The sequence below is a fragment of the Silene latifolia genome, chromosome 1, assembly GCF_048544455.1.
Source record: "Silene latifolia isolate original U9 population chromosome 1, ASM4854445v1, whole genome shotgun sequence".
Lineage (NCBI taxonomy): Eukaryota > Viridiplantae > Streptophyta > Magnoliopsida > Caryophyllales > Caryophyllaceae > Silene > Silene latifolia.
The window spans coordinates 159,994,380-160,014,674 of NC_133526.1; the positions used below are offsets into that span (position 1 = coordinate 159,994,380).

The 20,295-nt window shown below is 36.7% G+C and overlaps 1 protein-coding gene across 2 annotated transcripts; it reads left to right on the forward strand.

Annotated features, from left to right (window-relative positions):
• Nucleotides 1-396: 396 nt before the first annotated feature.
• On the forward strand, nt 397-20,027 carry LOC141610993 (CSC1-like protein HYP1). 2 transcript variants are annotated; one of them, XM_074429367.1, is made up of 11 exons: nt 397-597; nt 1,264-1,656; nt 1,791-1,943; nt 2,407-2,470; nt 2,682-2,891; nt 9,296-9,481; nt 11,070-11,368; nt 13,186-13,462; nt 15,769-16,044; nt 18,594-18,827; nt 19,618-20,027. In XM_074429367.1, the coding sequence occupies exons 2-11, from the start codon at nt 1,376-1,378 to the stop codon at nt 19,783-19,785; spliced, it is 2,148 nt and encodes a 715-aa protein (XP_074285468.1). In that variant the 5' UTR covers nt 397-597; nt 1,264-1,375; the 3' UTR covers nt 19,786-20,027. The 2 variants fall into 2 exon arrangements, with proteins under 2 accessions (XP_074285468.1, XP_074285459.1); XM_074429358.1 differs by having other exon boundaries at nt 400-597; nt 9,293-9,481.
• The last annotated feature ends 268 nt before the right edge of the window (nt 20,028-20,295 follow it).

The window sequence follows — 20,295 nt, forward strand, 5'->3', positions numbered from 1 at the left end:
AACAAGCGGGAAAAAGTTATATACAAAGTGCGAAATAACATAGTTAAAAACATTTGGCCAGGTTTGGACTTCAATCTTTAAACCTCTTGTCTACGCTTCGATCTCCCGTGGTTTCTCTAATATTCTTAGTTAGCAGTTACTTCAAGTATAGTGATAATTTAATTGTTTATTGTATGGCTCACTATAATTCGGTAAATTGTTCAACCCGTGTACGGGTGGGTGTTTGCCCCGAAGTTAATTGTGGACTTTATTCTGGCCTTTTCAGAAAATTAATAAATTTGGATATTATTTGGTGACGCTATCTCGTTTTTTTCATAATAAAAAATTGTAATTAAGTTATTAAGCGGAGCACGTGGCGCGCGTTAGTATATGACAACGTATGTCTAGTTGATTTGAGCCTCAAAAAAGGAAACCTGTGCGAAATAAACTTTGCTTTCATTTCATTTCATCGTTCTACAGTACTACTCTCCCGACTCTCCCCTCCACCTTGTCATCAAAGTATCAAATCCCTCTTTTTTCATTTACCCTTTTAATTAATAATCCACTCCTGCGTTCTGGAACCAGGATTTTTAACAAAATACTTGTTGTCACTATAAGGTAAATTACGTTAAATATCACTGTCAATTAATTTTTTCATTGTCCCCTATCACTCTTATGACTGCATTTGCTAGTATAAGTTGTTGATTAAATTTGATTGTGTTGCTGTTGTGCTCATTATTTATCTAATATGTTTACTAAATTGTGTGTGTGTATCTGTGTGTCTGTGCGCCAAATTGAGAGGTTAATTTGTTAATTGAGGTACCAGGATAGTGTTCCAATAATTTGTAATTGTCGAATGTTTTTCCAAGTACTACTTCCTTGCCTATGCTCAAGGAAGTAGCAAATGTTAAGGTTAAAAGAATGAGCCGTGGCCGTGGAGAAACCATATAATTCCTAGTGTCTCACCTCATAAAAGAGGAAAGACTTTACCACTTTATAGCTAACTAAGGGGCTACTCATTCTTTGGACTTATGAAGTGGACTTTTTCTCATCCATTTGGCCGGTATGACCATGACCCGTTGCATGATTTAACATGATCATCAATATTGGTGTTGCAGAAAATGGGGATTTAGGATATTATATGCACACAAGCCATTGCTAATAAGGACTAGTGGTTTGAGGTTTCAATGTTTTATCCAATATGTGGAATTAAACTATTGACAGTATGTTACTTTTGGAAAAAAACAGTCTTACCTAACCTCGCCCTTTTTAAAAAAAATGCAGTTTGGATTGTTCGGGCTTCCATGGTAGCCGGCTTTGTTATTCATAGGAACACAAGCACAGGCTATTAAGGTGGTTTGCATTTGGCCTTTTCCCAGAAATTTATTTGGAAGGGATGATTCTTTCAGCTCTTCTGACATCAGTTGGAATCAATCTTGGCCTTTGTTTATTGTTTTTCACTCTATACTCGGTTCTGAGAAGGCAACCGATCAATGAAAGGCTTTATGCACCACGCTTAGTTGCTGACAGAAAGCTCAAACAAAGAAGTGGTTTCAACTTTGAGAGGCTCTTGCCTTCAGTTGGCTGGGTAAAAAGGGCATGGGATCTGTCCGAAGAAGACTTGTTGGAGAATTCGGGTCTGGATGGAGTTGTCTTTATGAGAATATTCACTTTCAGGTGATTCAAAGATTTTTTTGCGAACTTCTATTCTCTCTTTTATTTGTGACACATGGTTTTTCCTCCAGATATTTCATACCTCAATCATTTCCGGCCTTGTTTTACATTCAGTACTTTTTTTTTTTGCTGTGCAGTTTAAAGATATTTTCCATTGCCTCAGTTATTGGCATAGCTGTTTTACTGCCCGTTAACTTCATGGGAAATCAGTTAGAGATTGATTTCTCCGATCTTCCAAACAAGTCATTGGATTCTTTTAGCATTTCCAATGTCAATAATGGCTCAAACAGGTAGTAACCGAACTCTTCTTTTCCTTTTTATTTTTTTTTGTATTTTTGTCATGACAATTATTTTCCTGTACATCCTAAAATGATATTGTTCTTGCTCATATTGTCTGTTAGTTCTGTACTATGTTATCTTTCAACGTCAATAATGGCTCAAGTAGGTTTTACTGTGTATCTTATCTGGCATTAGGCTCTATCGTCAGTTCAACACATTATAATCTTACTCGCAGTTCTGAACATATATTCCTTTCCCACTATAAACCTGTTTCATAACTTCATTATTATGAGGAAATCGGGTTGTGTGCGCGTTAAATTTCATTACATTTTATAGTTTAATAAGCACTCATGTTGTAGTTAGATAAATTTGTTTAGCATATATGATGGTTTCTAGAAGGTTTTCTCTTTGAGTTATTTCATTGATTATGTGTGACATTCATTAATAACTTACTGTATTCTCAATTTTTTGAAGGTTATGGATTCATTTTTGTGCTAGTTACCTTTTCACGGTGGCTGTCTGCTATCTTCTTTATTATGTAAGTGATAAATCATTTGAAAATTGTTATGCTATTAAATGGCCCCTCTTTTTGTCTGCTCCTCTTTGGGGGCGTTGGAGTAATGTTGTTGATGCTTAATTATCCTCAGGGAATTTCTGACGAAATTAAATAAGTATGTGTGTGGTGGGTGAGGTGAGGTGAGGAGGGAGATTATGGTAAATGCTAAACTGGTTCCGATTCTGATGTGCAGGAATATAAGTATCTTTCGCTAAAACGTGTTGATTGCTTTTATGCATCACAACCCCAACCTCATCAGTTTACGATCCTAGTACGTGGCATTCCCGTGATAGCTGGACAAAGTTTGGACGATAGTGTGGATCACTTTTTCAGAGAGTTTCATCCTTCCACCTATATTTCTCATACAATTGTTCGTCGGACAAGCAGACTTCAACAGTTAACAGTAAGTTCAGTTCGTGTAAACTTGAGTATAGTGATTTGGATTTTTATCCTCTATTTTGTTTGTAGTACAAAATTGCCATAGTTAAAAACAAAAATTAATCTTAATTAATGTCCCAACTTGAGATGTCCCAACTTTCCAGATCAGGAATACTGAACATTAATTAATGCTTTTGAAAATGATTAACCTTTCAAACGAAAGGACAAGTCAGTTAACAACACAAGAAAAACTATGGCTCAGGCTGAGTAGCTTGCTTGTTTACATAGTATTTCAAAATATGATCTTGGGACAACTTGCAAGGCATAAAAATGAAGTGCTGCTTCTGTTTCATCTGTGCTGGCCCCATTTATTTAATCAAATTGTATTTTTTTTAAAGAAAAAATTTTTAGCTTCCACCTTTTCTATACCACTTTCTCAAAACTGCCACCAAAATAAGAGACATTTTTTAAGTCCATATCAATCATGAATTTTCTTTGCCTTCTACCGAAAGTTAGGATTGGACAAAAATAAAGATATTTTATGAATTATACTTCCTACGTTCCCTTTAAGTGTGTGCATTTTTCAATATCTCCCTCATATATTTTGAGAAATGTATGCAACTCAATAAAACAGAGGAAGTACTCCTTTAAAAACGGCGGCACTTATTTTGGTGAAAATGGGACTTGGTGTGAAATTTATTGAATACGCCTAGAAAAGGTGGGAGTTGTGAAGTAAAATTAAAAAAAGGTGGGAGTTCATAAATGTGATACAGAAAAGGTAGGAGTTCTGGATTTTCTCGAAAACTATGGTAAAATATAGAACGTGGCCTTTGGCTTTACATCTTCTGAATATAATTAAGGAAGTGTGTGTAGGAATTAAAATTTTGTTTTAACTAGGAGCATAGTAGGAAATGACGTAATTTACCATAAGTAGCCTGTTATTTAAGTGCAATTCTTAGTTTGAAAATGCGCATGGCACCGAGCCGCAAAGGGCAAAGCGATGACACGGGCCTTTTGGACGCGAGGCGCCCTATTTTTGGTAACTAATTTGTAATTTCCAAAAAAAAAATTGGGCAACAATAGCCTTTTTAGGAGTTTCATGTTAGCTAACATGTCACGTAGTAAAGTTAGGAATAAAAGGGGAAAAGAAGTGGTGAGCCATGTCTAAAAGATATGGAAAGTGCGTACTAGCTTGTTAGGTGAGCCTTGTCTAAAAGGCGCACCTAAAATGCATCGAGGCGTTTTGGCTAGTGCCTCATCCAAGGCACGCCTTAGGCGCACTCGAGGCGCGCTTTTTTAAACAAAGGTACAATTTCATATCGAAGTGTGGGCAAGCAAATGAAATGAAACACAGGACATATCTAGCAAAATTATAATTAAGTTCAGATCTGCTTATGGAGTAGTGTGGTGATGTTTTTCTATTTAGGATCCTTGTTTTGGAGTGGTGTTTGTTGGACTCTTGTATTTGTCCTAGTGTAGAAAAGGAGTGCAAAGTTGTTTTTTTTTTTTTTTTTTTTTTTTTTTTTTTTTTTTTTAATGGTACGGTGTGTTTATGGATACATGTTGAAAAATGATACCCCGAAAATCAAGCACCACTAGTTTGGAGCATGCTGTAAAGGATTTAGCGAGGGAGGTGTTCGGGGAATCTAAAGGAAATAGACCATCAAGTAAGGACACATCTTGGTGGAACGATGAGGTGAGACAAGCGATAAAGACAAAACGTGAATGCTATAAGGTTTTGGGGAAATGCATGAGTGATGAGAACTTTGAAAAGTACAAGGAGGCTAGACGAGCCGCTAAAAACGCAGTGCGGGATGCGAGAGCAAAAGTTAACCAAGAAGTGTATGCCAGGTTGGAGACGAGAGAAGGAGAGAAGGATATCTATAAACTGGCTCGCATAAGAGACCGAAAGACGAGGGATATTGGGAGAGTTACGTGTGTGAAAGATATGGACGACAAAGTTCTGGTTCAGGATAACGAAATAAAGGCTAGATGGAGTTCTTACTTTGATACTTTATTCAATGGACATCAGGAGCAAGGTTTTGGTGATGTAGAAGTAACACCAAGCATGGTTAATCGGGAATTTGTGCGTAGAATACAAAAGAGTGAAGTTAGAAAGGCGTTAAGGAAGATGAGGTCAAAGAAAGCGGAGGGACCGGATGGTATACCCATAGAAGTTTGGAGGTGCTTCGGGGAGAAAGGAATCGAATGGGTAACCATGCTCTTCAACAAGATTTTGAGGAGCAACAAGATGCCATCAGCTTGGAGGACAAGCACTCTTGTCCCTTTGTACAAGAACAAAGGTGATGTTCAAGAGTGTTCCAATTATCGGGGAATTAAACTTATGAGTCATACGATGAAGTTATGGGAGTGGATAATCGAGCAAAGGCTTAGGAGATGTGTAGACTTCTTGGATAACCAATTTGGATTTATGCTCGGAAGATCGACTATGGATGCGATTTTTGTCATGAGACAGTTGATGGAACACCATCGGGACAAGAAGAAGGACTTGCATATGGTTTTTATAGACTTGGAAAATGCATATGATAGGGTAGGTTTTGGCAAGAAAGGGTGTGTCTCGAAAATATATTGACCTCATAAAGGACATGTATGAGGGGGCTAGTGCAAGTGTTCGCACTAATATTGGGAGAACGGAAGAATTTCTCATTACCATCGGGGTGCATCAAGGTTCTGCACTTAGTCCTTTTCTCTTTACTATAGTTATGGATGAGTTGACAAGGGATATTCAGGACGATATCCCTTGGTGTATGATGTTTGCTGATGATATTGTGTTGATTGATGAGACGAAAGAGGGGGTGGAGAGAAAGTTGGAATTGTGGAGGCATACTTTAGAGACTCGTGGATTTAGGCTGAGCAGGAGTAAGACCGAGTATTTGAGGTGTTCGTTCACTAAAGTGGCGGGGTCGTGAGGCGGGGGGTATTATTTTCGATGGGAATGTTGTTGAGGGGTCAGATTTCTTCAGATATCTAGGATCTATTATTCAAAAAGATGGGGAGTTAGACGGAGATGTGGCTCACAGAATTAAAGCGGGATGGTTGAAATGGAAGAGTGCTTCAGGGTTTTTATGCGATAAAGATATGCCCCAAAGATTAAAGGGAAAATTTTATCGCACGACAATTAAGTCTGCCTTACTTTACGGTTCCGAGTGTTGGGTCGTGAAACATTGTCACATTCAAAAGATGAGAGTGTGGCGGAGATGCGTATGTTGAGGTAGATGTGCGGATATTAGACCTGTCAAACGGGTCGGACGGGTCGGGTCCCGGGTCGGGTCATACGGGTCGGGTCAAATACGGGTCGGATCAGATACGGGTCGGGTCATACGGGTCACGGGTCGGGTTAGGGTCAGAATACGGTCAAGAAATAATTTTTAACGTCTTTTTTAAACGATTTTTTTAATTTAAAAAATATTTTTTTAAAAAGTAAAATATATTTAAAATTATTATTTTAATCATATTCATCATATACAATAATTATATTGATATAATTATTAAAATAAAGTTTTTTTAATAATTATTTTATTATTAAATATTATAAAAGTTATATAAAATTGACTTTTTGGTTGAATTTTTAATTTTAAGTAATAAAAAAATAATTTTTTAACTATATTTTCAAATATAATATATAAATATTAATATTTTTAATAAAATTCATGATTTTCCCTTGACCCAACGGGTCGACCCGTTCGGGTCAGGTCTCGACCCTAAAATAACGGGTCATTTCGGGTTCGGGTCAAACGGGTCGCGTGTCGAAAAAACCGGGTTTGTAACCCTAAAAAAACGGGTCGGGCGGGTCGGGATTTCGGGTCGGGTCGAATTTTGACAGGTCTAGCGGACATACAAGGAAAGATCGATTAAGGAATGAGGTGATTAGGGAAAAGGTAAAAGTGGCGCCAATAGAGGACAAGTTGATGGAAAATCGACTAAGATGGTTTCGCCATGTGAGAAGGAGACCTATGGACGCACCAGTTAGGAAGTTAAGAGGCGAGGCTGGAGAACAGAAAAGGTCCCTAGGAGTAGAGGGAGACCGAGACAGACATGGTTGAGAGTGATAGAGCACGATATGAGATTTTTGGGGCTTGAGGAGAGTATGGTGACGGAGAGGGCACTATGGAGGGAAATGATACATGTGGATTTTTAACATATTTAGTGTTTTTATTTAATTTTTAAAAAAAATTTATTTGTTCTTGTCTCCTTTATTACACCTTGTTAACAACCACTTTCTTATATATTTTACTTGCTTTACTTTTAAGGCATTTCAGATCCTTAATTCTATTTCGGTTTTCAAAATCGTTTTAATCTCTATTCTAGATTTTAATTTTAAGTTTTTATAAAAGAAATCCAGAATTCGATTTTAAAACCTGTAAGTTTACCTTAACTTTGTATTACATTTTGCTCTTCCTTTTGTTTTTCATTTTTCCCTTTTCTATTCGCTTTTTGAAGTGTGCGATCACCCATGGACGGTTCTAAATGATGATTCATGTCAGCCGACTCCAAATCATTTTGGGATTAAGGCTTTGATGTTGTTGTTGTTGTTGTTGTTGTTGTATGGTACGGTGTGTATATCTATCTGAAGCGAGATTTATAGGAAGGGCCATTGAAAGCAAAGACCCACGAACACCCTGAAGATTTTCATATATCTGAAGCTGGGGACTAGCAATTCGTTTCCCCGTTTGAACCTTAGAATTGCATTTTGTTTGTTCTCATATGGCCACCGGCCGTGGATACATTGCAATTACCTTGTTTCTGGTACTTGTAAATACGGCTCTGTTGTCTCTTCACTAAATGGTTTCAGAACTATGTGTGATAGTTCTTTTTGAGTCTACAATCGATAAGTTACCATTGACCATCATCATTTATGGTTGCAATATAAAATATAGTTGTGTTTTGCACTTGCACTCTGCACCTTGACCCCAACTTCAAATTAATATTTTTTTATTGCTTCAGTTTCATTTGTCCCACATTTGGAGCTCTTTGACTTGTAATATCATCGATAGACTGAGAGGTGGCATGCAAATATTTTAATTTATCCCTTTAAAGTGTGTTTATCCGCTCCTTCCAACTCCTAGGGTACACCTACCTTTGATTTAAGGGGCATTTAGCATTATGAGTTTCCACTTTACCTTAACTCTTTGCCTATTTTTTATATAAATAGTTCTGGGATCGAAAACCATAACATACCATGAGCTCATGTCTCGTGTTTCACTCGATCTTTTGTATACTGTCTTATTCCCTCTATTCAAATCCAAGTGCCCCTGTCCGGCTGTCCTACATTGTTTGTGAGAGAGATTTTGTCCATTTTGAACTCGTAGGGCACTTGGATAGTTGGATTTGAAGGAAGAGTGTACATTTTATTGGTAAATTAATTGCTGATTGGTTGATGCAGAAAAGATTTCACGTCAAATAAATGTATTTGAAAGTTTAGGATAATGTCAAGCTTCAGGTTATGCCAAAGTTCTGTAAGACTGTAAGTTTGGATCTCGTGAACATGCTTTCAGATATATAACCCCATCCAAATGACCTAACAGATCTTGAAAGTTTAACTTGCACGAAAGAGAGCCTCACTTAAAATTCTGCAAAAAAATGTAGTAGCTTACGGCCTTACGCTGGTTCTCTGTGATGTGTTTCGATGAATACCCTTCACAGACAGTAGTTGTCAAAGCCTGTTTTGAAACAGATAGATCCTTTTATTTCACATTTTCACCTATATTTTAGAATTTTATTAAGTGAAGATAAGTCAGAGTAGAATATTCTCTATCAAAACTAGGTGGCTCGATTACCTAAATTTACGGTAGCCAAAACTATGTTATACGATAATTATTAGCTGCCATCACATCATTTGCCTTATCAAAACGGCCCATTAAAAACGCCAGCATTTTGGCCGTTGCAACTGATGTGTTAATACTGTGCAAATCGTTTCTTAACTTGATCTATACTACCTGATATGTCACATCTGTGATTCACGACCGATACCGCTTAAGCTCCTTGGTCCTTACATCTAGTTGATTTGAACTTGGTGCATCTCTTTAACACTAAGCTCGTTATATAGTCTGAGTAGAAGCTTGCCACCTATTGGGTCCAAAACTCCTACTCGTAATTGGAACATTGAACATTTATAGGTTGATTTTGATAACTTAATGTACGTTAGTTGAAGTTTAACACCCCTGAACTAGTACTCCGACACTGCATTGTCTAGATGCACCCTCAAGGCCGGCTGAAAATTATAAAAAAAGATTCATAATGGAGTAGTGTACGGCATCTTTTTAACTTATCTGAAAGGAAGTTATGAATGTTGGAGGTACATCCATACTTTGCTTTAGCCAACTAGCCAACCACCTTGCTATAACTGATGTTGATTTAAACTCTGCATGCTTTTTTTTTTTTAAATCTTTTTTTTTTTTTTTCCAGAAGGATGCAGAAAAACTATATAGGACAGTAGCTCAGTTGAAATCTCAAGAACACACTAGTCAAGGGTCTAGGTATTGTGGTTGTCTGGGTCTATTTAGGAACAAGGAACAACAGCTAAGCAAGCTAGAAAAAAGGCTGGAAGTTGTGGAGGATAACATGAGGATAGAGCAATCTTCTTCAGTCGGAAAGGTATGTGCTATTGAGCTTATGTTCCCTGCATATGCTAAAATTTTATCTATTCAAAGACGTTAAAGATCTATGTAATGAAAATATGTGATGATTGTCATGTACTTGGTTTTACATGGTTTATTTTCTTCACAAAAAACCTTGTGGTCTGGCATCTATCAGCCCGTAATGATAGGGTTTTTACATCATTCATTTAAAGAAAACATCAGATAGTTACCATTCAGTATTTCTATTTCTATGCCAATTGTCCATCCAATTTTGAGTAATGCAGTTTCTTCTTTGGGGTATAAGAGCTATACTAAGATGTTATTTTGAATTTGATACTACTTTGACTCGAGTTTATGGAGAGATAGGTTGCTATACTGTTAGAATTTAGCAAGACAGGAATCAAGGAAAGCTGGTGATTTTACAGTGGTTTTGCAGTTGGCCTTGAAATTAATGGTAAAAGGTGTTAGTTGTGATGCATATGTAATTATGTATATATTTATCCTGAATCTCCTTAATCATCACGAGATGTTTCTTCGGAAAAAGAAATGAAAAACATGATATTCTTAATAGTCAGTAAAGTCTCATAAGATGTTTAAGTGACTTCTTTTTTCTGCCTATCTAATACTGTACTCTATGTTGCATGGGGTATCCTAAAATTTTCTTTCGAATATGAAAATATCTTGACACAAATTCATGACCTGTTAGCATTTAACAAGACAAGAATTAGAAAGGAAAGCCACTGATTTTCCCAAAACAGTGGCCACATCGAACTGTAACCCGGAGGCATGGAGGACGAAGTATAAGGTTGGCTTAGGGAAAATGGGATTAGTGGGAGGAAGAAGATAGGTTGAAAGTACTTTTGAATGTGTGGAGAGAGTAATATTTAGAAGAGAGAAGAATTGTTTACTTCGTTATTATACTTTGGGAGTTGTGACTGGAAGTCTATTTATTTTCTAATAAGACTTCAGAGTTCCAAGTTCAATGCTCCCTCTCATCCACTCCAAGGGTAACATGGACCCGCTTTTTGTGAGAGAAAAAGTGGGTCCATGTTACCTTTGGAGTGGATGGGAGGAAGTATACAGTAACATGTCATTATAATACACCCTAATAAAATCCCTATTTTATGTATTTGAATCCCTAGTTTAAAGTGAAACTTAATTCTCTGAATTTTACTCTTATCAAATAAACAAAGATCTGTTTAATCACAAGTAATTATAATGATTTCCATGTCATATAAAGAAGTGTAGGAATTATTTATAACCCTTCAAATCCAAGTTCTATATAGGTCGCGTTCTACGAATGTGAACTTGTTCCTCGAACCAAATCGAACCTCGAACCATGTAACATAAGCTATATTCCTCCATTAATTCACTATGCTTTCATTTTGGTTCATTCAAACCAACTCATTACATTTCTATTTTGAGTAAATTTTGACTATAAAAGAAGAAAGTTATCCTCTTAAAAGTATGTGGGTTCCAATGTTCATCCAGTTCAACTTATTCTCCATCCAATTGACATTTATTCCTTTCACACTCACCCTTTTCTTTTGAAGAATATTTATATAAATAGCCGATGTTTACATGTCATACATTTTGATGTTCAGGAAGTTCCAGCTGCTTTTGTATATTTCAAATCTCGTTATGGTGCTGCAATAGCTTTACATATCCAACAAGGGATCAATCCGACTCAGTGGGTCACCGAACAAGCACCCGAGCCTGATGATGTTTTTTGGCCTTTCTTTTCCTCCTCGTATATCAAACGATGGATTTGCAAGCTTTGGGTATTCTGTGCGTCAGCTTTGCTCACTGTTCTGTTCTTTCTTCCTGTTCTGGTGGTTCAAAGTCTTACTCACCTGGAACAGTTGGAGACTTATTTTCCTTTCTTAAAAAGCATCCTAGCATTGTAAGTGGTTGCTTTTCTTTAGTCATTTTTCGATGTGATTGAGAAATAGTTAACTGAATAAAAGCACTTTCTGAAGCGAAGACGAATCAGTTAGGGACAATTGTTTACGGTGGTTTTGCCATGTTAGACAAAGACCAAGTGAGACATCGATTAGGAGGTTTGATGAATGGATAAATATAAGATTGTGAGGAGTAGGGGAACACCTAAAAATACATGGATAAATGTGGTCGACAATGCGAGCTTTATGGTGATCAATGAAAAAATGACATTGGAAATTGACCATGTGGAAGAGAAGGACATGGGTAGATGGTGGAATTAGTATTTTTTTGGTTTTATCATGTAAGTATTATTACCTGTATTCTTTTCTCTAAATTCTTATTTTGCTTACATCTTTTAACTTTTTTTTAATCTATTTTTTTTATTGTTTCGCATCAAAATAATAGATTATGAATCATTAATGTAATACAATGTTTAGTACAGTATAAGTATTTCTGATAAATGATTGCTAATATTTCGTTATGGATGAATTTTCCTCTTTCATATTAACAGTCCTGGGCTGGCCGACTGGCCGGCACAGAAACAAACAGGGCCACGTCAGTTGCCGAAGGACCCTCTCCGATGCCCAAGTATGAGGCGGGTAAAGATGCTAAGTGTAATCCCTAAGCTTTTAATGTAGAGAGAGAAAGTGTATGAATAATGGATACCTCATAAATGAGCTCGTGAGGGGGTACTTATAAAACTTTTCTTTGTCCATTAACCTTGTTGCACTGATGACGCATGGCATCAACATGTGGCTAATGACTTAAATATAGGCGCGACCTTCTTAATCACCCAATTGGGTTGACGTTGGACGAGTGTTTGTAATAAGTGGGCCGGCTTTTGTATATTCCATGCCCGTCAGTTATCCATTTTAGTATCCTAGATTATTATAATATTCCATATTAATATTATTTTCTTAAAAAAATTATTCTTGTATTGTTTTTTTATTGTTCTACTTGACAAAAAATCATTGTTGTTGTTGATGGTGATAATTATGTCTTTGTTTTCAAGTTTTCTTCGTCTTTGTTTTCAAGTTTTCTGCTTTGAACGACTTCCTTCAAGTGTATTTCGGGAGGGAAGGGAAGGGGAGACTAAATGGAGGCAGTAAGCTTTCTCTCCAATCTTACCTTTGTTGGAGGGGAAATGATTTGTCTTGGAGGGGAATGAAGTGATTCATTTTCCCTCCGCTCCAAATCCCTCCATGGTTCCATCTCCATTTTGCTACCGAAACAATGGAAATTGTCTCCCTCCAAATCTCTCCCCCTCCCTTTCCCTCCCTCCAAATTCCTCTATCCAAACAAGGCCTAAGTTGTTTTGGGATTAAGGGTATCTTCTTGATGTTGTTGTTGACTTGTTCGTAATATTCACTTATTATGATGGATTATCTTCTTAATCAAGTATGGACAGATGGAAGTAATATATGACTACGGTACACAAATTCGTGGAAAAGGAAAAAGAAACTTGAACTTTTGCATAAAAAAGCTCTTGTCCGGAAACATTTCTTAGATTTTGTTTATTTAATAATTTCATGGTAACTCACATGATGGGTAAGTAGACCGTCAGCATTGAATGTTAAATCTGCTTTTCATATATATGTCGGTCTCTGTTAGGTCACAATGTCTATGTCATATTACTTTTAGCCTTTGTTCTTACATAAAACTTTCATAGTGAACTCCTGCTCCCAACGCCATAGCTTTGTTTTATCAGTGTTAGTAATTGTCCATGACATTTTCTTTGCGAGTGAACTCTGATGTCATGACTCGTCTTTGGAATTGCAGAACATTCGTCAGTCAGGTGATCACTGGATATCTACCAAGTCTTATCCTTCAATTATTTCTATATTTTATACCACCCATCATGAAGATGCTGTCCTCGATCCAAGGGTACATATCCATGAGTGAAATACTGAAAAGTGCTTGTAGTAAAATGCTTTGGTTTACGATATGGAATGTATTCTTTGCAAATGTGCTATCTGGATCAGCTCTATATGGTTTTGACCTGTTTCTTGAGCCTAAAAGGATTCCTATGTTACTCGCTCAAGGTGTTCCTGCTCAGGTGAATAATCTCCTCTGTAAACAGTTGATCAGTTGGATTTCTTTTGTCAAAAATGGGAGGGAAATTTAACTTCTAAAAAAGGAACATGAACCATGTAAAGGTGGTGTTTCTTGCTCATCAGCCCTTTCGTTTTTTAACAAAGATGGGGTTCAATTACTGGACTTAGAGCATCTTTCTGCCCCTGCCCTAGTGTTTGACACTATTAGGCATGCTCCTTTTCTCTCCCGATCAAGAGCGTTGTTTTTAAAAAACATTTAGAATGCCAGTCACATGGTTCCATGTTCTTGCTAAGACTCAAGAGTTAAGACAGACGAGCGATTTAATGAGAATGGAGGTAAAAATATATACTCGTAGGTCTTTTGAGTCCTTTAATTTGTTTATATTCCAGATCACTTCACCCCAATGCCTCAAAACCATTCACTTATGGTGAGGTAAGGACCGCCACTATAATTCAACATGGACTTGCGATGATATTTTTTTGTTGCAAGAGACACTCAATTAAAGATGCAACAAGTACATCCCTGAATAACTGGTGTTATGTCTAAGGTAACCGAAAAATCAACTATTTTCGGTATATTTGATTCGATAGCATGAATTTGTATATAGAAGATGTTGACTTTGATGGGAGAATTATAAAGGAAGCATTCCACCAATTAAGGATCTCGGTGGGCTCAAATGTGGGATATGAATTGGGCTCATATATGGGATATGAATAATGAATTTATCGAGGAAATGTGGTAGAAATGAACCTATTAGAGAGTAAACAGGAGTGAACCTTTTGGAGATCAGCTAAAAGAGAATCTGGTTATTCGATTTTTTTGTCTTATTTTATATATCAAAACTGTTTTCTTTACATTTGAATATTGTCTATATTATTTTCAATTAATCTACGCAGATATTTTTTTTTTCTGTAGATCCTTTATTCTAATTTCTCTTATTTAAATTTGTGTTGGAATTAGTCCTTAGGTTTCCACATTTTTATGTCTTCCCCTATCATCTATTCACACTTTGTTTATTTTTAACATATATGCTTTTGTTTAATCGTGTTTCTTCTTCTTTTTTCATATTTTTCATTGTTGACTTTTCATGTTAGGAGTTAGCCTACCTAAAATCATTTTGGGACTAAGTCTTAGTTGTTTAATGATGTACGTGCAATACTGCCAAGTGCCAAACATATATCGAATCACTGACATTTTCATGTATAATCAAATGTTTTCTTAACGATTAACCATATCTTTATGTTGTGTAGTGACATGTCATTTTTTTTTTTTTTTTCATTTTTGCACTCCTTTATCGTAAAAAGTTGGCTTTTTGGAGAATTCAAACCGTGTTACACACTTACACGGTTACACCTATACCAATTTTCGAACTTCAAGCCATTCGTTTGGAAAATTAGATCCCTAGCGTACTATAGAGTAATCTACTCAAACCTCAAGGTGCCAAAGTAAACATTTCTCTAGGGGAAAAAAAGGGTAATGACGGTTTCCTTTTTTTTTTTTTTCATGTTTCCCTTCCCTTTTTTCTCCGTTCATCGTATTTTTTGATGTGGAACCAGTGACGGTTTCAAAGGAGATTCACGTCAGTGGACCCAAAATCATTTCGGGATTAAGGTTCTGTTACGTTGTCACAGGAGAAAAGAGAAAGAAGGGGCGGTGGGCAATGATAAAAGAAGTGTGAGATGACGAATAGTTAAACAGTAGCCTATTAAGCATTAGCCTATTACTGGGTGATCAGTACGACATCAATACAGACGCCTGTCCCTCAAGGAGTTTCAGGCCCCAGGCCCCAGGCACCTACTTCCTAACAATTTTATTATTTACATACATAAGGGTATCAAGAGCTCTTTTTCACATCTCAAAGCCAACATGAGTACATGACAATGTTATAAGTTGAATGACATATTCAGTATATCCTCATAAGTCGTATCCCTCTTTCTTGCAGCTAAACAACTTATCTCAGTGTGTGACAGCAGTTTGAGTGAACACATGACTCACAATTTGAGTGTTACATCAAATCTTTGCATTTCGGGATGTCATAAGACTCATAACATCAAAAAAATTCACTTTTTAAATAAGCTGTCAAACTCGTAGTCCTAGCCTCTAGTGATCTTAAATTTGTACTTTGAAGTATTTCGTAAGTTTAAAATAAATTAGAAACTCAGAAAGATAGACCTGGTTTTTTTTACCATTGTTTGCAAGAGCTGCAGAAGTATGTGTCAAAGATTATACAACCAAACTTTGTACATGGATTATTTAGCGGGAAGCACTTAGCATGTTTCTTATTTGGCTTGTATTTGCCATTTGCAGGCTACATTCTTCATTTCGTATGTTGTGACTAGTGGCTGGACGAATTTATCCTCTGAGCTGGTCCAGCTATTTGCTCTTGTCTGCAGTTTTCTGAAAAGAATATTCTCGGGTGAAGAGAGTGATGATTTGGTGGTGCCATCTATTCCTTATGAAAAAGAAATTCCAAGAATCCTCTCCTTTGGGCTTCTCGGAGTAACATATTTCCTCCTTGCGCCGCTTATATTACCTTTCATTTTAGTATACTTTTGTATGGGATACCTCATTTTCCGGAATCAGGTTGGTTAATCCACTTCTTGTCTTCCTTCACACTAGTATTTTTCTTTAATTTGATGGATATACTAGAGACAAAATAGAGAAATGATAAGTTAGAGGGTATGCCACTGTACAGTTTGAAGAACTTCAACTGAATTTCAAATCCTGCAAATACTATCTTCCATGATATTAAATCCTGGTTTTAGTTTTGATTCTCGGAATCAGTCAAGACGGTGGTGTTATAAATGTGTCTCGCCTCACAATGTAATCACTATAGCCTTCAAAACAAACCTATATAACTCGGTTTGATGGCCCATATCTAGTGCCATGCTGCTGTATGCTCCTTAACTTATGGTTAACTACTTAGTTGATAAAAACCCACCTTTACTTTCTATGACACTTTTTCAAAACTTAATTTTATAAATTTTCTTCAAAACTTCTACCTTATATAAGTATTTCCTCCAAATCTTCAAGTAAAAGCTTATTTTAGCAATTAATTTTTTTTACAGCAAAATCATGAACAAATGATTTTTATTTTTGCTGAAAAGGGCCAAAACTGTCTTTTATCATGAGGGAAAGACCAATTCTGATTTATACTCGCCTGAAATTGACTTTAAATTTTGTCAAAGTTAGCTTTTGGTAGGAAGTTTGGATGCAATGTTCATATACTAGGTAGGAGTCTTGAAGAAAATTTGAATAAGGTATAACTTATAAGTTTATACATACAAGATGGGAAGGATATTTTTGCTGACGGCTAAGAACTTTCATGGTTGTTGAGGAGGATGTAATATATGATTTTAATGGAGAAACTAACTAATCAATTCGATATTCGTGTTCCCAAAATGGTAAGTTAAAGTGCAACTGGCTGGACTAATGTCTACTAATAAGCTATAGAGTTTAGCGGAACGAACCAAAATAGAAAGGGTGTCTTTCGCTTTGGAGCAGAAAGAGTATGCATGGAAGGGCAATGGTTATTTTGCTCAAATATCTAGTTGCAGAGTTTGCAACCTGGCATTAGGTAGCTGCTTGTTCTAAGAGTGATGCTTGCTGATGTATCTCTGAAGCAAGGCAATACCCATAAATTTCTATCTTCCAACAACAACAACAACATCACAGCCTTAATCCCAAAATGATTTGGGGTCGGCTGACATGAATCATCCTTTAGAGCCGTGCATAGGTGAACGCACACCTCAAAAATGCGAAAAAATAGAAAAGGAAAAGTGAAAAACAAAAGGGGAGTGAAACATAATACGAAAGCCAAGTAAACTTAATAGGTTTTAAAATCGAAGTGCGGGTTTCTTTTAAAAAAAACTTAGAATTTAAATTGAGAACAAAGATTAAAACGATTTTGAAAACCGAAGTAAAACTTAAGGGTCCGGAATACCTTAAAAGTGAACCAAGTATTAATATATAAGAGAGTTGTTGGTAAAAAGGTGTAATAAATCCGAAAAGAACAAATAAATTTTAAAAATTAAATAAAAGCATTAAATATATCAAATAACGTCAAATACTAAAGTCCACATGTATCATTGCCCTCCATTGTGCCTTCTCCGTCACCATTCCCTCATCAAGCCCGAAAAATCTCATATCGTGCTATATCACTCTCAGCCATGTCTGTTTTGGTCTCCCTCTACCCCTAGCAACCTTTTCTGTTCCCCAAGTCTCCAGCTTGCTAGCTTGCTTTCTAACTGGTGCGTTCATAGGTCTCCTTCTCACATGGCCAAACCATCTTAGTCGGTTTTCCATCATCTTGTCCTCTGTTGGCGCAAATTTCACCTTTTCCCTAATCACTTCATTCCTTAATCAATCTTTCCTTGTATGACCGCACATCCACCTCAACATACGCATCTCCGCCACACTCATCTTTTGAATGTGACAATGTTTCACGGCCCAATACTCGGAGCCGTAAAGTAAAGCAGGTGTAATCGCCGTGCGATAAAATTTTCCCTTTAATCCTTGGGGCATATCTTTCTCGCATAAAAACCCTGTAGCACTTAACGCAATGCCTGATTAAGAGATTTTTATATTTGCCTTGCCTAGGTAGCAAATAAATGCACAAAATAAATGGAGAGATTCAGAGGGACCCACCTAAAGGGGTTGGGGGGACTTGGAGGCAATTCATCTGACATTTGAGAAACTAATTGTGAACTGAAACGAATGGTTAGTTCTCTAAAATATGTTCAGCGCGTCCGACATCAATTGAGTCATGATGTCATTTTCTGTTCCTTTTTAAGCCGTCGAAGTGTAACCAATTTTTGTATGAGACATTCTTTTTCTCCATATTGAGTATTGCAAAGGTTAACTATTAGTTCGTTCATCTAATGTCATTTAAATGTGAAAGCTAGTTTTAACGGAGTTTATAATAGACGACAAATGAGGTGCTACATTCTGCTGAAAGCTCATTCATGATGTTCTTTTTCTCTAGGTGGGATTTGTTAGTCAAAAGTCAAAAGAGCCTTTTCTCCTTTGATATTTGGCTGGACTTTAGTCTTGTTTAAAATGCTGTACTCTTTAGCTTTCTGAAGTGGCAGAGGTGAGTCGATTATGTAACTTGCCTGCTCTATTATGTGCAGCTTCTGACAGTGTATGCACCAAAGCATGGAAGTGGTGGTAAATACTGGACTATAGTACACAACTCCACAATATTTTCCTTGGTTCTCATGCAGATTATTGCAATAGGAATATTTGGGCTTAAAGATCTGCCTCTTGCATCTAGCTTAACTATTCCATTACCAGTGCTCACGCTTCTATTTAACGAGTATTGCCGCCAACGTTTCTTACCCATATTCACGGCCTATCCTACCGAGGTATAGATTTATGCACTTCTATATTTCCCAGTTGAGATGCATATTTTGTTATTATTCTATTGGGTATTTTTATTTTAAAGCGGGATGTAATGAGGGGTGGGACGAGTTAGTTTGGCAGATTACAGGGGGTGATTGATTACATACAAGGTGGTATAAGATGCAGTGAACACATTACTACCCATGGATATTGAAACTTTAGCACCATAGTTATAGTATAGGGCCTAGGGGGAACATAGCGGAGGGTTCATTACCTAAGCGATTTTGTGTTTGCTACTTCGCTTCATCTTGAAGTTAATGCGAGAATTAAAACGGTAGAGCAAGGCCTCAGTTGTTGCCTATGACGTGAAAGATTTTCTCACTTTTGCCTCCAATCAATAAATGGTTCTGTTGTTATTAACTGTTTTTGCAGACTTTCAGTCATTTATCATACATTTTAGCATATGTAATCTCAAGTTTAGTTTACATAATTTTGTTGTTATATTATTGTCTATGCCCTCTGATACTAAAATTGGGTTTCAAACCTTCACCTTGGAACTGCTTTCCGCTGCCTAATCTCGTTTGTTACATAGATATTTCCTCTTCCATTTTCCAAAGGGATACTTTTAATCTCTGGGAGTCTGAGACTTGCCCTTTGCTTCCCTTCCCATCCTTTACCTCCCTTGGAAGTTGGAACTGTTTTTCCCCTCTGCTTCCCTTCCCATCATTTACCTCCCTCCATCCCTTTCCCTGCACTTGTTTTTTATAATCCACCCATACCTTCAGTAATCAACCGTTCTGTAAATTTTTGCAGTGTTTGGTAACAAAAGATAGAAAAGAGCAGGGTAATCCCCGGATGGCCGAATTTCTCGACAAATTAGTTGATGCGTATCAAGATCCTGCTATAAGGCCAAAATATAATGACAGGGATGACGATACACACACCTCACCTCTTCTTCGTTCAAGTGAAATTGGAATTTAGCCGAATTATTGGCTTGAATGTTACAAGGCACAAGTTTTTATGTTAGAAAATGTACAGGCTATCACGGTTTTTCTTACTCTTGGTGATCTTATATAATTGCAGCTTTGCTTCTTTTTGCCATTATTTGGAGGCATGAATATATTCCATTTCGTTGGTTCGTCTTTTCTTGCGGATGCCTAATACTGGAGATCTCTTTTGAGAAACAAATGTTTAAATAAGACCATTATAGGATATTCAACTTCTTCGTTTTGTTAATTTTACAGCTGCCCAAAAAAAAAAAAAAAAAAAAAAAAACACCACCGTTTTGTGTAGTGCACTTCATCTTATGATAACGACACTTCCTATGTTTCACATCCTTATTTTGTTGGTTTTTCTATATATAACACCGTGTTCTCTCAAATTTACATGGTAATTTTCAGGGAGGGGCGGATGCTGTGATTTTACTTTGGGAGGGCACAATTTTTCTCCTCCGAAAGACTCCTAAGTTGTTATACTTATAATACCGTGTGT

What these genes read in the sequence shown, in the direction of transcription:
- LOC141610993 (XM_074429358.1), top strand. Translation starts at nt 1,376, where the DNA reads ATGATTCTTTCAGCTCTTCTGACATCAGTTGGAATCAATCTTGGCCTT. An exon ending in GCAGACTTCAACAGTTAACA is followed by an intron (nt 2,892 to 9,292) that starts GTAAGTTCAGTT and finishes TTTTTTTTCCAG; the next exon opens with AAGGATGCAGAAAAACTATA. An exon ending in TCACGGCCTATCCTACCGAG is followed by an intron (nt 18,828 to 19,617) that starts GTATAGATTTAT and finishes AAATTTTTGCAG; the next exon opens with TGTTTGGTAACAAAAGATAG.